Source organism: Puma concolor, chromosome D2 (assembly GCF_028749965.1).
Source record: "Puma concolor isolate L17-30 chromosome D2, mPumCon1.1.hap2, whole genome shotgun sequence".
In the NCBI taxonomy this organism is placed as follows: domain Eukaryota; kingdom Metazoa; phylum Chordata; class Mammalia; order Carnivora; family Felidae; genus Puma; species Puma concolor.
In genome coordinates, this window is record NC_141677.1 from 77,247,390 (window position 1) to 77,262,378 (window position 14,989).

At 39.3% G+C, this 14,989-nt stretch overlaps 1 protein-coding gene across 5 annotated transcripts in view; it reads left to right on the forward strand.

Moving 5' to 3' along the window:
- Positions 1–14,989, forward strand: part of SEC23IP (SEC23 interacting protein) — a 43,434-nt gene that overhangs the window by 9,984 nt on the left and 18,461 nt on the right. For all 5 annotated transcript variants that reach the window (XM_086681018.1, XM_086681017.1, XM_086681019.1 and 2 more), the window contains exons 5-12: positions 997–1,086; positions 3,173–3,293; positions 4,811–4,900; positions 6,162–6,303; positions 7,688–7,896; positions 8,474–8,592; positions 9,122–9,274; positions 10,556–10,651. In XM_086681018.1, the coding sequence (XP_086537144.1) occupies positions 997–1,086; positions 3,173–3,293; positions 4,811–4,900; positions 6,162–6,303; positions 7,688–7,896; positions 8,474–8,592; positions 9,122–9,274; positions 10,556–10,651 (1,020 nt within the window). The remainder of the gene's footprint in view (positions 1–996; positions 1,087–3,172; positions 3,294–4,810; positions 4,901–6,161; positions 6,304–7,687; positions 7,897–8,473; positions 8,593–9,121; positions 9,275–10,555; positions 10,652–14,989) is intronic.

Sequence of the window (14,989 nt, forward strand, 5' to 3'; positions counted from 1 at the left end):
GTGGGAGTGAACTGCGGTTCTGCCCGTGCTACTTTACGCCTGCGATCTCGTGCAGCTGTGAACTTAAAATGTCTACTGAGGGGTTGAATTGTGTCCTCCTTTGCACCCCACAAAAGATATGTTGAAGCCCTAACCTGTAGCACCTCAGAATGTGATCTTGCCTGGAAATAGGATGCTTGCAGGTATAGTTAGTGAAGATGAGATCATTCTGGAAAAGGTTGGGCCCCTAATCCAATATGACTTGACATCATACCAAGTAAAAATAGAGAATTGGAGTGTTGCATCTTTAAAGCAAAAACACTAAAGATTGCTGGCAAAGCACCAGAAGCTAGGAAGAGGCAAGGAAGGAGTAAGGAGTCTTCTATAGGTTTCAGAGGGATACGGCCCTGGCTGACACTTGACTTCAGACTTCTAGCCTCTGGAACTGTGAAACAGTACATTTTTTTTTTTTTTTTATGTTTTTGTTTTTTTAAATTTTTAAAATGTTTATTTATTTTTGAGAGGGAAAGAGACAGAGTGCAAGTGGAGGAGGGGCAGCGAGCAAGGGAGACACAGAATCCGAAGCAGGCTCCCGGCTTTGAGCTATCAGCATAGAGCCTGATGCGGGGCTCGAATCCACGAACCGCAAGATCATGACCTGAGCTGAACTTGGAGGATTAACTGACTGAGCCACCCAGGCACTCCGAGACAGTACATTTCTATTGTTTTAAGCCATTCATTTTGTGGTACTTTGTTATAGTAGCTCTAGGAAACTAATGGACTGGGTAAACCTTTGTTCTCTCCTGTATGTACTGAGGATAATCTTATTTAGGAGTGATTGAGAGTAATTAATTAAATAAGATAATGTACGTAAAATGACAGACAAGGATGATAAATAGTACATGAGAACTGCTGTTACGTTATTTTTATCATCATCATAGGTCTACTTTTCTTCCGCACTTTTTCTCACCATGGCATAGATTTGTCTTATTGGCTTATATGTTTCTGTTATTTTAGGCTGAATATAAAAAAGCAGTAACCACCAATCAGTGGCACCGTAGATTAGAGTTCCCAAGCGGAGAGACCATCGTTATGCACAATCCAAAGGTAATGTTAATGTTTAAGATATTAAAGTGTTAAGGGAAAAAAAAAGATATTAAAGTGTAAGGTTCCTTTCAATAAAGATTTTGTTGAATGTGGTTGATAAATACTCCTTTTTTTGTATTAAATATAATTTATTGTCATATTGGCTTCCATACAACACCCAGTGCTCATCCCAACAGGTGACCTCAATGCCCATCACCCACTTTCCCCTCTCCCCCGCCTCCCATCAACCCTCAGTTTGTTCTCAGTATTTAAGAGTCTCTTATGATTTGCCTCCCTCCCTCTCTGTAACTTTTTTTTTCCCCTTCCCCTCCCCCATGGTCTTCTGTTAAGTTTCTCAGGATGCACATACGAGTGAAAACATATGGTATCTGTCTTTCTCTGCCTGACTTATTTCAGTTAGTGAATACCCTCCAGTTCCATCCACATTGCTGCAGATGGCCAGATTTCATTCTTATTGCCAGGGAGTATTCCATTGTATATATAAACCGCATCTTCTTTATCCATTCATCAGTTGATGGACGTTTAGGCTCTTTCCATAATTTGGCTCTTGTTGAAAGTGCTGCTATAAACATTGGGGTACAAGTGCCCTATGTATCAGCACTCCTGTATCCCTTGGGTAAATTCCTAGCAGTGCTATTGCTGGGTCATAGGGTAGGTCTATTTTTCATTTTTTGAGGAACCTCCACACTGTTTTCCAGAGTGGCTGCATCAGCCACCAACAGGACAAGAAGGTTCCCGTTTCTCCACATCCTCTCCAGCATCAATAATTTCCTGATTTGTTCATTTTAGCCACTCTGACTGGTGTGAGGTGGTATCTCAGTGTGGCTTTGATTTGTAGATAAATGCTCATTTTTGTTAACTTCTGTAGGGATCTAGTTGTAACAAGCACATGGCTTTTAAAAGCTTAGTTATTCACATTGATCGTAAAAACAAAAATGAAATTTGAATTTTTCTCATGAGGCTGTTGATGTCTGTGTGTCTGCTAAAGCTTAGTGTGCATCACAGTTTACCCACCCTCCAGTTGATGATGTTTCATTTCACCTTTTAAAAATACGTTCTTCCTATTTTTGTTCATATTGTCTCCATGAATTTATTTTTTCTTAAGATCTCGATTAGTGGTGGTCTTTCATTTACCACACTTAGTCTCTCTGAGTTCCAGGTTCCTCACCTGTGATAAGATTTACTTCAATCTTCCCAGGGTCAGGATCATATTTTAAATAAAACGAAGTAATTTCTACAAAAACATCCAGCATAGTACTTGGCATACCATAGTTTCTCAGAACATAGGCTATTTATTTATTTATTTTAGAAAAGCATAAAAGAAAACAAAAGTAATTTTAATCTCATCACTTCTGTAGTTCTTATTGATACTGAAATAAATAAAAATAAAAACATTCATTTGCCAACAAAATTGAAACAATATAAAAAGGTATCAAATCAAGAATAAAAGCCTCTTACTCTGCATTTCCTTTTTCTCCTCCTGTTAGTAAGTACTCTTAACCTTTTGTTTTTCATTGTTTTTGATGCAAACACAAACATTTTGCATACCATCTTGCATCCTTTTTTTTTTTTTTGAAGAAAATGTTCTGTGTGACATAGGACTAAGTTCAAAACAGTTGGTTTAACAGAATATGTGTTTTCCTAAAAAGTGGTGGGTATATCAGTTTTTGGCATTGAAATTGAACTTTGTAAATTAATTGAGAATCTTGCTATTTAAAGGATTATGCCTTAAATATTTTTGTTAGGCAAAGATTCTTCTCTTCTAGGTAACTTTTCCTTAATTTCTTACGCATAACCCTGGATTATTACGTTACATTTTTAAAATCAAGGTATACTACTTCTGATTTAGTTGTATTTTCCAGTATACGCATTGGAGGTAATGGTATTGATTTGCCTAGTTTTAATGGTTAATGAACTCTAGCAGGACTGTTATAAAATTGGTGTTGGGAGAACAATACGAGTACTTGATTTATAAATTATTCATACTATGAAGTAGTTTAGTATGTATTGAAATAAATTATTTAGCCTGTAGTGGAAATGCACTTGGTCGTGAGCTCTGTCATAATCCTTCTGTCATGTCTTGAAGGTTATTGTTCAGTTCCAGCCTTCATCAGTGCCAGATGAATGGGGAACCACACAAGATGGACAGACAAGGCCCAGGGTTGTAAAGCGTGGAATTGATGATAACCTTGATGAAATTCCTGATGGTGTGTATAGTTTGCTTAGGGCCAAGGTCTTTTTTCGACTCCTCTATTGTAGCATCATTTTTAGAATGATGAAAAAGGGAGCAATTATTAGGAATACTTGCTGTAACAGGCAGAAATCAGCCAGGTTGGCACATATCTTTCTTTTTATCCTATTTTCTCTCTCTTAATTTTTAAGTTGAGAATCCTGTTGAAGACATACAGACCATGTAATGTAAATTCTAAAATACGTATTGTTGTGAAGAAACACTTTGCTGGTTGAAACCAGGCTTTTGGCAATACATTTGGGCTTTTTTTGGTTATGCCTTATCTACCTTGTATTACTCCAGTGCAAGTTTGCAAACTTTTTCTGTTAAGGAGCAAATAGTAAATATTTCAGGCCATATGGACTTGGTCGCATCTACTCAACTCTGCCATTGCAGTGCGAAAGCATCCATAGATAGTATATAAACAAATGAGCATAGCTGTGTTCCAGTAAAGCTTTGTAAAGAACAGGCAGTGAGCAAGATTTGGCCTGTTTGGTCAACCCCTGCTCCAGTGTATATGCTTTGGTTTCTCCTGTTGCACCATTCAAAATGACACATTTCAGGGGCACCTGGGTGGTCGGTTGGTTAAATGTCTGACTTCTGCTCAGGTCATGATCTTGTGGTTGGCGAGTTTGAGCCCCGCATCGGTCTCTCTGCTGTCAGTACAGAGCCCGCTTCAGATCCTGTCCCCCTCTCCCTGCCCCTCCCCTGCTTGTACTGGCACGCGCACACGCGTTTTCTCTCTCAAAAATAAAATAAACGTTAAAAAATATACACAGTTTATTTTGACAATTACGTACTTCGTTTTTGTTTCATTGTCTTATGAAATTATAAAATAAATGTACTCATTGTGAATCTGAACAAAATAACCAGAGTGAAATAGTAAATTTAACTTGTAGATGTTCCTATATGCCAGAGTAAGATAATAGATTTAACTTGATTTTCCTATATATATTTTGAAGATGCTCTTGATACAGGATATGTATTGTATAGGGAAATGGAAGGATTTGGGGAAAATGCTTTATTTTAATTAATTACATTTATTTATTTAAGTAATCTCTATACCCAGTGTGGGGCTTGAAACCACAACCCTAAGATCAAGAGTTGCATGCCCCTCCAGCTGAGCCAGCCAGGCGCCCCACTGGGGGAAATATTTTAAAGTTTTATATTGGCATATTGCTTTTTCATGTGGGACTTAGTAGTCTCCTGGGGAATCCTGAAGAAATCACAAAGGTTGTGGAGACGCAGTAGGCACAAAACTAATGATTATCACATGCTCATAACTTCTGGGATCGGGGTGACCTTCCTCCACTTCTTGGTCTAGTTCACTGTTACTTACCGAGATGGACCTTGAGCTTTGTTCTTCTCATCTCATAGAGAGTAATAAAGCTTATTAGCATGGAAGGGTCCTACAGTTCTTTGCCCAGTTTGTGGTGACAAAAGGGATAGCTATAATATTGCATGTATATAGCCATGTATGCATTTCTTTTGTAGGGGAAATGCCTCGGGTTGACCATTTGGTGTTCATGGTGCATGGCATTGGACCTGTGTGTGACTTGCGCTTTAGAAGCATTATTGAATGTGGTAAGTTAGTCATTTTATTTCATGCGATGACTGGAGAACTACCAGAAGAACATTGAAATGTTCATTTTTTTTTTTTTTTCTTGGAACAAGTATCATTTTCTGGTATTATTCAGAGACATTCAAAAGGTGACACCCTTATGTTAAAACAAAGAGAAAATACTTGGCAAAATATTTTCTAAGATAGAGCTGTTCACTCAAAACTAAATGTTCATTAAAAAAAAATTTTTTTTTTAAATGTTTGTTTATTTCTGAGACAGAGAGAGACAGAGCATGAGTGGGGGAGGGGCAGAGAGAGAGGGAGACAGAATCGGAAGCAGGCTCCAGGCTCTGAGCTGTCAGTACAGAGCCCGACACGGGGCTCGAACTCACAAGCCGTGAGATCATGACCTGAGCCAAAGTCGGTCGCCCAACCGACTGAGCCACCAGGTGCCCCTAAATGTTCATTTTTAAGATAGTTTCCAGCTGTGTACTACCGGCTGAGGAACTGTAAGGGGAGATTTTTAAATGGTCATTGGGAAATAATTTGTACTTGATTTGCTCTTATGATACGTGTAACTCATAAAATCCTAGACTGTGAAGAATTAGAATAATTAGAATTAGGGAGATCTTTGAAATGATTTAGCCTTTCCTGACAGACACCCTCTGCCTAAGCACGTCTAGCAACTGGGAATACCTATGCTTTGAGCTTTAAATTTAAAGTGAATTAGTTGAAAGAAGTTGTTTAATGGAACAGTGAATCTGCCTGTTTACTTACATTTTTGAAGTTTTGTTTTTATATTTGTATAATAGTTGGTATTTATTCAATACTTGGTTTGTGCCAGGCATTTTGTGTGTGTCATTTTACTTACCTCTCCCAATAAACCCTGGGGGTGTCTGTCCTCTGCACCGGTACGTGCGGCACTGAGGCCTGTAAGCGCAAATTAGCTTTTCTGCTTTCGTGGTCTGTGGGTTCTTGGGCAGGGGTCCAGTGGCAGGTAGTTTGATTCCAGAGTTTGTACCCATGGTGCCATGCTGCCTTCCAGAAGTGGTAGTTAAGTTAATTCATTTACATATTCCTCTAAACTATTGAAAAGTTGAAAAGAGCTTCCTAAAAGTTGGGTTTTTTCTTTATTGGACTGATTTTGTCATTCTTATTTTTTTTTCTTAAGAAGTTTGTTATAAAGCATACTGGCATAGTTAATGGGAATTGCTAACTACCTGTCAAGCTGGGAAAATTTAACCTATTTAATTTGTCTTCCTGAATTTTTTTTTTTTTTTTAAGTGGATGATTTTCGGGTGGTTTCTCTGAAATTGCTGCAGACACATTTCAAGAAATCTTTAGACGATCGGAAAGTAAGCAGAGTGGAGTTTCTTCCTGTTCATTGGCACAGTTCCTTGGGTGGGGATGCCACAGGTGTTGACAGGTTTGTGGACTTTAATAACTCGTCATTCGGATTAGTCACACTTAGATTCAAGATTTAAACCATAATATAAAATAGTTTGTTGTAGCTTCAACAGATATATTCAACAAATACAGTCCTTTATTTAAATGTTCTAGTTGCCCTGACATATGATTTAAATACTGGCCGTTAATGTTTATATGCTACTTATCTGTGTGTGTTTACATGTGTGTTTTTGCACATGTGTGTAGGCATATGTATGTGTTCCTATTATAAATAAGAGACTAAGGAATTTTTTTTTTTAATGTTTATGAGAGAGAGAGAGAGAGAGAGAGAGAGAGAGAGAGAGAGAGACCGAGCACAAGGCGGGGGAGGGGCAGAGAGTGAGGGGACATAGAATCCGAAGCAGGCTCCAGGCTCCGAGCTGTCAGCACAGAGCCTGATGTGGGGCTTGAACCCATGAGTTGTGAGATCATGACCTGAGCCGAAGTCAGACACCTGACTGACTGAGCCACCCAGGTGCCCTGAGAATCTAAGGAATTTAAGCCAGTTTTAGAATACTATTCTCACCTGTAGTAGTTGAGACAGGGTGCTGTCCTGTATGTTGTAGGACATTTAGGAACATCCTGGCCTCTACCCACTAGACAACAACAGCACGCACCCCCTCCTCTGGCCTCGAACCCATAACAGCCAAAGACATCTCCAGTCGTTGTTAAAAACCAGCAGCACTCTGTAGGCACTACGACAAGTTAGTGTCCCACTCAGTTTTGAATGCTCCCAGTTGAGAAACACAGATTGAGGTAAACATTTCTGCTGGGGCACAGGGCTAATAACATGTCTGGGTTTTAGTGAACATCATAATGTTTCAAGGCACGTAGTTTAATAAAACTAATTCTACAAACGGCATTCTGTGTTATTCCATATGTTATTCCAGGCAGGCCCTATTATGAGGGTGTTTTCTCTCCATGTGGATGTTCATGAACTTGGCTACCTCCATTCTCAAATCAGGAAAGATTTTTCAGTGAATGAAGCTGCTTTCTGATTCTTTGTTATATTCCCTGTTGTCCTTTACGCTGCAGTTTTTGTCAGGTGTCCTCATTTCCACTTAATTGGAAGAAAAATGGAAGAGTAGCCTTTCATCTTTAAAAATAAAATTTATGTTTTTACGTAGGCGTTCTTTTATGTAATAACTCTTCAGGAAGCCCCAAAGTCATAGTATAGCTATAGGCACACATAATTTTTGCTTTATCTTGATTCATTTATAATAACTGTCTACAGAATCAGCTCATAATTAGCCTATGGGATTCCTTTACTCATTGTGTATTTAGAAATCAGGATCTAAACTTTAAAAAATCTATAGGTTTAAGGTGGCTACTGACTGAATATACTTTTTCTTCTCTTTAAACAGGAATATTAAGAAAATCACCTTACCAAGTATTGGTCGGTTTCGTCACTTTACCAATGAAACCTTGCTAGATATTTTATTTTACAATAGCCCCACCTACTGTCAGACGATTGTGGAAAAAGTGAGCATGGAGATCAACCGTCTACATGCACTTTTTATGAGTCGGAATCCAGACTTTAAAGGAGGAGTCTCTGTTGCTGGTCACAGTTTAGGTGAAACTGTCAAATATCCACATTTTAAACATGATTTGTGTTGAGTCCTCACTGCTTTTAGAGAGGGTGACAATGTTAGTGTGAGATTTAGAATTACAGGTTTTAATTTTTTTTAAATTCTTTTTTTAATGTTTATTTTTGAGAGAGAGACAGAGTGTGAGTGGGGGAGGAACAGAGACAGTGGGAGACACAGAATCTGAAGCAGGCTACAGGCCCTGAGCTGTCCGCACAGAGCCCAATGCGAGGCTCAAATCCACGAACCATTAGATTGTGACCTGAGCTAAAGTCAGATGCTCAATCGATTGAGTCACCCAGGTGCCCCAGGTTTTAAGTTTTATAAAGGGTAGACATGAATGCGGTGAGTCTAGTTAGATTCTGCTTTTGCTTTTCAATTACCTAGGAATGCTTTGTATTTTAGTTTATTTTGCTATTTGGTAAAACAATGATATTGATGATCAGATCTTGAATGACATTTAACTTTTGTATGACTTCTGTCTAGGGACTTTGTAAAAAAAATGATAATTAGTGTTACAAAATTATTAGTACATTATAAAGCAAAATGCAATTTTTTTTCTAGGTTCTTTAATATTATTTGACATCCTATCTAATCAAAAAGATTTGAATTTGTCAAAGTCTCCTGGGCCTTTTGCTGTTGCTAATGGAGTTGTGAAGCAGCCACATTTTCAGGAAAAGCAGGTATGGCCTGATTAACATTCAGATTTAGAAGTGAAGCTGAAAAGTTTATTAAAGTCTGAACTTTCCCGGAAAAAATTTTTTTTAAAGTTTATTTAAGCAATCTCTACACCCAACGTGGGGCTTGAACTCGCAATCCTGAAATCAAGAGTCATATGAGTCTTCTGACTGAGCCAGCCAGGTGCTCCTGAAATGTTTTTATAAATCAAATTATCCTGAGGTTTATAAGTATGATAGGATCATGTAGCTTGTTGGAGTTTCTCACTTTTCTTTCTTCTGGATTATAAATTTAAATGTGAAAGAAAGTTTAGGATTTTAAAAAATGTTAAGCAAATTACTGTAGAAAACGGGAGTGAGAATGATTTATTAAATTTATATTCTTTTTCAGAATATTCAAACTTTGGATGATAAACTACCTAAAATGGATTTCTTTGTGGAGCAAAATTGTTTAAGATTTTCTGTAGGTCAGGAGACATTTTGTGGAAGTTTTTCTGAGCTTTGTAATGTTCCCTTGACTTTTTTTTTTTTTAAGATGCCTGAAGAGTCAAAGCTGACTTTGGATGAGTCTTGTGACCTTGATGTTGAAAATGAAGAAGTCCTAAGTTTGCAAGAAACTCTGGAAGCACTTAGCCTCTCTGACTATGTTAGCACTTTTGAAAAGGAAAAGATTGACATGGAATCTCTGGTACCGATGATAGTTTCGTTCGTTTCTGTTTGAAATTGTTTTTCCTATAAGATCAAACATTAAGAATGGTTTGAACATTCTTACGTCATAATACATTTCAGATAAGGCAGAAACTTACATGTTTAAAAAATGGAAGGCAGGAGTTTTGTTTGTTTTTTAGTATAATCTGGGAATGCTTCTAAGTAGGACACAAAACCCAGAAGCCATAAGAGAAAGATTGCATAGCAGGAGATGCCCTAAACAACATCTAACGGCCAGCAATAGATTAAGAAGAATATTTGGAACATCCTTTCTGGGCAAAGAGTTTATTTCCTTATTATTTAAAGCTCCTACAAAATAGTTCCACAAAGCCCATCAACACAGTAGGAAAATAAGGGAAGAAAAAAAAAGTGTTTACAGAAGAATTTAAAAAAAAAGTATTTTATATATATATATATATATATATAATATATTTTTTTTAATGTTTATTTTTGAAAGATCATAAGCAGGGGAGGGACAGAGAGAGAGTGGGAGACACAGAATTGGAAGCAGGCTCCAGGCTCTGGGCTGTCAGCACAGAGCCCAATGTGGGGCTTGGGGCTCGAACTGACGAATGGTTAGATCATGATCTGAGCCGAAGTTGGACACGTAACCGACTGAGCCACCCAGGCGCCCCTACACGAGAATTTCTACAAGGGTATTCACTGCAGCACTGTTTATAATAGCAAAACCTCAGAAACACTTTCCATGTCCACCAGTAGGGCACCAGTGCAATAATTAATGGTGCATGCACACAATGGAATACCCTGCAGCTGTGGAATAAATAAGGTAGTGTCAGAAATACTGGTGTGAAGTGATTCCTAAGGTATGTTATGAGAAAAGCGCACAGTTTAGTCCTGTTTGTATAGCAGGCTACACGTACAAGGAAAACCACATAGGTGTTGTATATACAGAAGGTGTCTCTGGAAGGAGAGCAGATTGTCAGCAGTGGCTGCTGAGAGGGGTGGTGAGGACAGGAGGGGAGGAGAGAGACTTCATTGTCTGCTCGACTGTAGCTTTTGAATTTTGTACAACACGCATGTATTTTCAGCCAAAAATAAATAGAATGGTTTAGATGTGGAGGCCCCAGATTTTACAACCTAAATTAATCCATGATTTAAAAACAAATGGACTTTTAAAAAATCGACTGGATCTTAGATTGCTTTCAGTGATATGGGTTCTTGTTATCATTTCCTTATTTCAGTTGCAGCTCATCTGTCATTAGACCAATTAACTAATGTGCTTATCTGTTTCGTTTTAAAGCTTATGTGCACAGTTGATGACCTGAAGGAGATGGGCATACCCCTTGGACCCAGAAAGAAGATAGCTAACTTTGTAAAACAGAAAGCGGTTAAACTGGTAAAGTTGATTTCCGCCCTAAAAATAGAAACCCAAACCCATCTTTGACTAGCTCCTTTGTATTTTGGAAGTTTGTGTTGATACTGGTATGGTTAGGCCAGCGGGTGTGCTCCCTGCCCGAGGGCACAGTCATGTTGACGGAGGCCCAGACTTTGGAGGCAGCCAGAGCTGAATTTCAGTCCTAGTTAGGGTAACTGACCATCCTGATTTTCCTGGAACCGAGAGAATTCCCAGGCCAAAGGGAATTTGCAGTTTTAAAATTGGTATTTGGGGATTTCCTGGTGCAAACACTGGGTAGGCCCTGGACAGGAAGATGGATTGGTCACCCTAGTTCCCAGTTCAACTACTTATTAGCTACTTACTCATGAGCAATTTGCCTCACTTTTCGGATCCTTTGTTTCCCTCATTTCTAAAATGTGAATGATGCTACCTTCCTTATAGCGCTGCAGTGAGGATGAAGTCATACGTGTCGGCTCTGCCCCCAGTAAATGTTAGCTCATGTTCTCCCTTCTCAGGCCTCACCATCTAAAGAAACAAGAACAGACCACTAAAATCTCGTTAAATTAGTAACAACTAAAAAGCGAAAATTATTAACAATACAAAACAAAGCCACAACTAAAAAGCATGCAGAAAGAAATAGAACAACTGGGAAAAAACTCACTTGTTTAATTTTCATTTATTAATCAAATTGATTTGACAGATTTTCTCAATACTTAGAGAAATTAGCACGTAGGGTGGCTACTTTATTTTTATTGTTGTTATCATGGTCTATGTTGATCCATCTTTTGAATTTCTGTGGTTCTTCTATTTGTGTGACGTGTTTGGAACTTCACATACGTCACTTTATACGCAATAGGACTATAAAGTCATAGAACTGATTTGTTACGATTAGCTTGTGTAGTTGAGTTATTCGGCATCTTATGAATATCTTTTGGGTCAGGCACCATGCTCGGTATTTGGGATTTGGAGACGAACAAGGTTATGTGGTCTAGTTAGGGGCAGAGATTTGACCACAAATGATGCATCGGTCTTGGAACAGAGCGTCGTCTGTGCTGTCAGCCAGGGGAGGGGTGGTATTTCTGGCCTGGGGAGAAGGGGCTGGGAATGGGGAGAGAAGACTCCTCCAAATGCTGATGCTTGAGCTTGAAGGAGAGAGAGAATTAGGGGACATGGCTTTCCAGGAGTGGGCTTGTGTTTTCCTGGGGCTGAAACAGGTGAATTGGGAATACTGTAGGACAAAGGTTCCTGGAGGCGGGAATGGCAGGTGTTGGAGTTTGGATTTTCTTTTATAAGGGAGTGGTTCTCAGGCATGTTTTTATGGCCATGAAAGTCATGGTACTTTTTTTTTTTTAAAGTTTATTTATTGATTTTGAGAGAGAGGGAGAGTGCATATGTATGTGAGCAGGGGGAGGGGCAGAGAGGGAGGGAGAGAGACTCCTAAGCAGGCTCCAAGCTGTCAGTGCAGAGCCTGACACGGGGCTTGATCTCAAAAACCAGGAGATCATGACCTGAGCCAAAATCAAGAGTTGGATGTGTAACCAACTGAGCCACCTAGGTGCCATAAAAGTCATGGTGCTTTTAAAGAAATCCCATGAAATACTCTCCTGCTTATTAGTTCTGTCACAAATTACGACTTAGTATCAAATCATCTGTTTAGTCTGAAGTTTAATTTTTATTTTAGACATGTTAAAATTTAAAAACATGTACCATAAACCACATTATAAAATTTCAGCCATGAGCAATGTGTCTGTAATAAATGAGTTTTTAACATTTTGATTCGTTCCTGGTTTTGCCATTAACGTTTGCTTTCTTTTGCTATTGGCTAGGGCCTACTGGCTGATATGGAGGGCTAAAGGAAAAAAAATTGGAGGTCAGCTTAAAATTGAAACAATTCTATTATCAGCTTGGTTAAAAAAGTTTTTTTATTTTTATTTTATTTATTTATTTATTTATTTATTTTTTTCAACGTTTATTTATTTTTGGGACAGAGAGAGACAGAGCATGAACGGGCGAGGGGCAGAGAGAGAGGGAGACACAGAATCGGAAACAGGCTCCAGGCTCTGAGCCATCAGCCCAGAGCCCGACGCGGGGCTCGAACTCACGGACCGTGAGATCGTGACCTGGTTGAAGTCGGACGCTTAACCGACTGCGCCACCCAGGCGCCCCTAAAAAAGTTTTTTTAAATGCTATACCTGGAAGATTGTACTTTTTAACCCCCTTTACCCATTTCTTGTACCCTCCAGCCCTTATCTCTGGCTACACCAAATGGTTCTCAAGTTTTATAAGTTTGTTGATTTTTAGATTCCACACTTAAGTGAGATCATATAGCATTTGTGTTTCTCTTTCTTATTTCACCTGTCATAATGCCCTCAAGGTCCATCCATGTTGCAAGTGGTAAGAGTCCTTTCTTTTTTGTTGATAGATGATATTCCTACGTGTATATACACACACACAGACACACACATACACAGATTTATACACACACCCACCAAAACATTATTCATTCATCCATCAGTGGACACTTAGGTTGCTTTCATATATTGGCTGTTGTGTAAAAAATGCTGTAATGAACATGGGGTTAGAAGATGTCTTTTCGAGACCATGATTTTGTTTGATTTGGTTATCCCTCTAGATATCATATAGTATATCTACTTTTAATTTTGGTGGGAACTTCCATACTGTTTTCTGTAGTGGCTACGCCAGGTAACATTGCCATGAACAGTGTACAAGCTTTCCCTTTTCTCCACGTTATTTCCAATACTAGTTATCTCTTTCCGTTGTTGACGATAGCCATTCTAACAGTTGTTAGGTGATGCCTCATTGTGCGTTGGATTTGCATTCCCCTGATGATGAGTGATGTGGAACATGTTTTCGTGTACCTGTTTGCCATGTGTATATGTGTCTTCTAGGGGAAAATGTCTATTTAAATCCGCTGCCCGTTTTTAAATTGGATTGACTTCATTAAAAAAATTTTTGTGTGTGTGAATTGGGCCATAGTTTCATATAGCCCCCGTAAACCTCTTGCTCCAGTTTCTGAGGGGACGCGGTTCGCGAACCCCTGCTGTTGGGCAGTGGGGCAGTGAGGGGCTGTTACACATCTCAGAGCAGTCATTGTGATTATTCAGTGACTCAGTGAGAGATGATGGGGGTGTGTTGGGAAGTGGAAAAGAAGGCTGGCAGAGAGTTCTGTATTCTCTTTTTGCTTAAGAATTAATCAATTAGACTTGATTCCCGATTTCCTGGTGTTTGGAAGTCCTTGATAGACAAGATCGGTTGGCCAGCTGTTTTGTTGAGGCGCCCTTTTAAGCAGAGACTTAGGCAGTCGTGTGCAGCCTGGCGAGCGAGGGCCGCTGAGATGTGGGCTTGTGGTGAACAGGCCAGTCCACCCGTGGCAGCTGCTCACGTTCCTCTGACTCTGTCGGGCTGCTGTGTCAGGCTGCGCTCACAAACCAGTGTGAGTGGACCTGATCTCATTGCTGCAGAGGCACACCTGTTCCACAGAGGCTCCTAACGCTTTGGTTACTTCCTTACTCATGGAAATACGTGGGTCTTCTGTTCAGCGCAGGAAATTTTGAGAGTTTTTGCACCTGTGTAATCACCACCTAAGATGGGAGTTAGAACATTTCTGCCATCAGATAATTCTCTCATGCTTCTCTGTAGTCCACTCCTCCTGCCATACGATTACTACTTTGGTTTCCATCGTTGTGGAGTTTTGCTGGCTCTTCAAGTTCACATAAATGGAATCAGCATCATATACTCTTGTATCTTGCTGCTTTTACTCACAATCATGTTTTTCAGATTCATCCAGTTGTTGCAACATTTGCAGTTCATTCCTTTTTATCTCTGAGTAGTTTTTCCATTGTGTGACTCTAGCTGTAGGGTGCTCGTCCATTCTTCCCAAAATGGTTTTGAGGAAAATTGGTCAGTGGCTCCATGTAGACATGATGGGTGTAAACATGTTGAGTGAAGAAATTTCTCCCCAAATTCATATCTTTATGGGAAGTATGTATTTTACAATTATATGGTACTTTAATCTGTCTAAAGTTGAGACCATAAAGGAAGAAGTTGGCATTTTTTATTAAAAATCTAAGTTCTATGGAAAAGTAGAGTGAGTGTGTGGATCCTGAGAAACCTAACAGAAACCCATGGGGGAGGGGAAGGAAAAAAAAAAAAAGAGGTTAGAGTGGGAGAGAGCCAAAGCATAAGAGACTCTTAAAAACTGAGAACAAACTGAGGGTTGATGGGGGGTGGAAGGGAGGGGAGGGTAGGTGATGGGCATTGAAGAGGGCATCTTTTGGGATGAGCACTGGGTGTTGTATGGAAACCAATTTGACAATG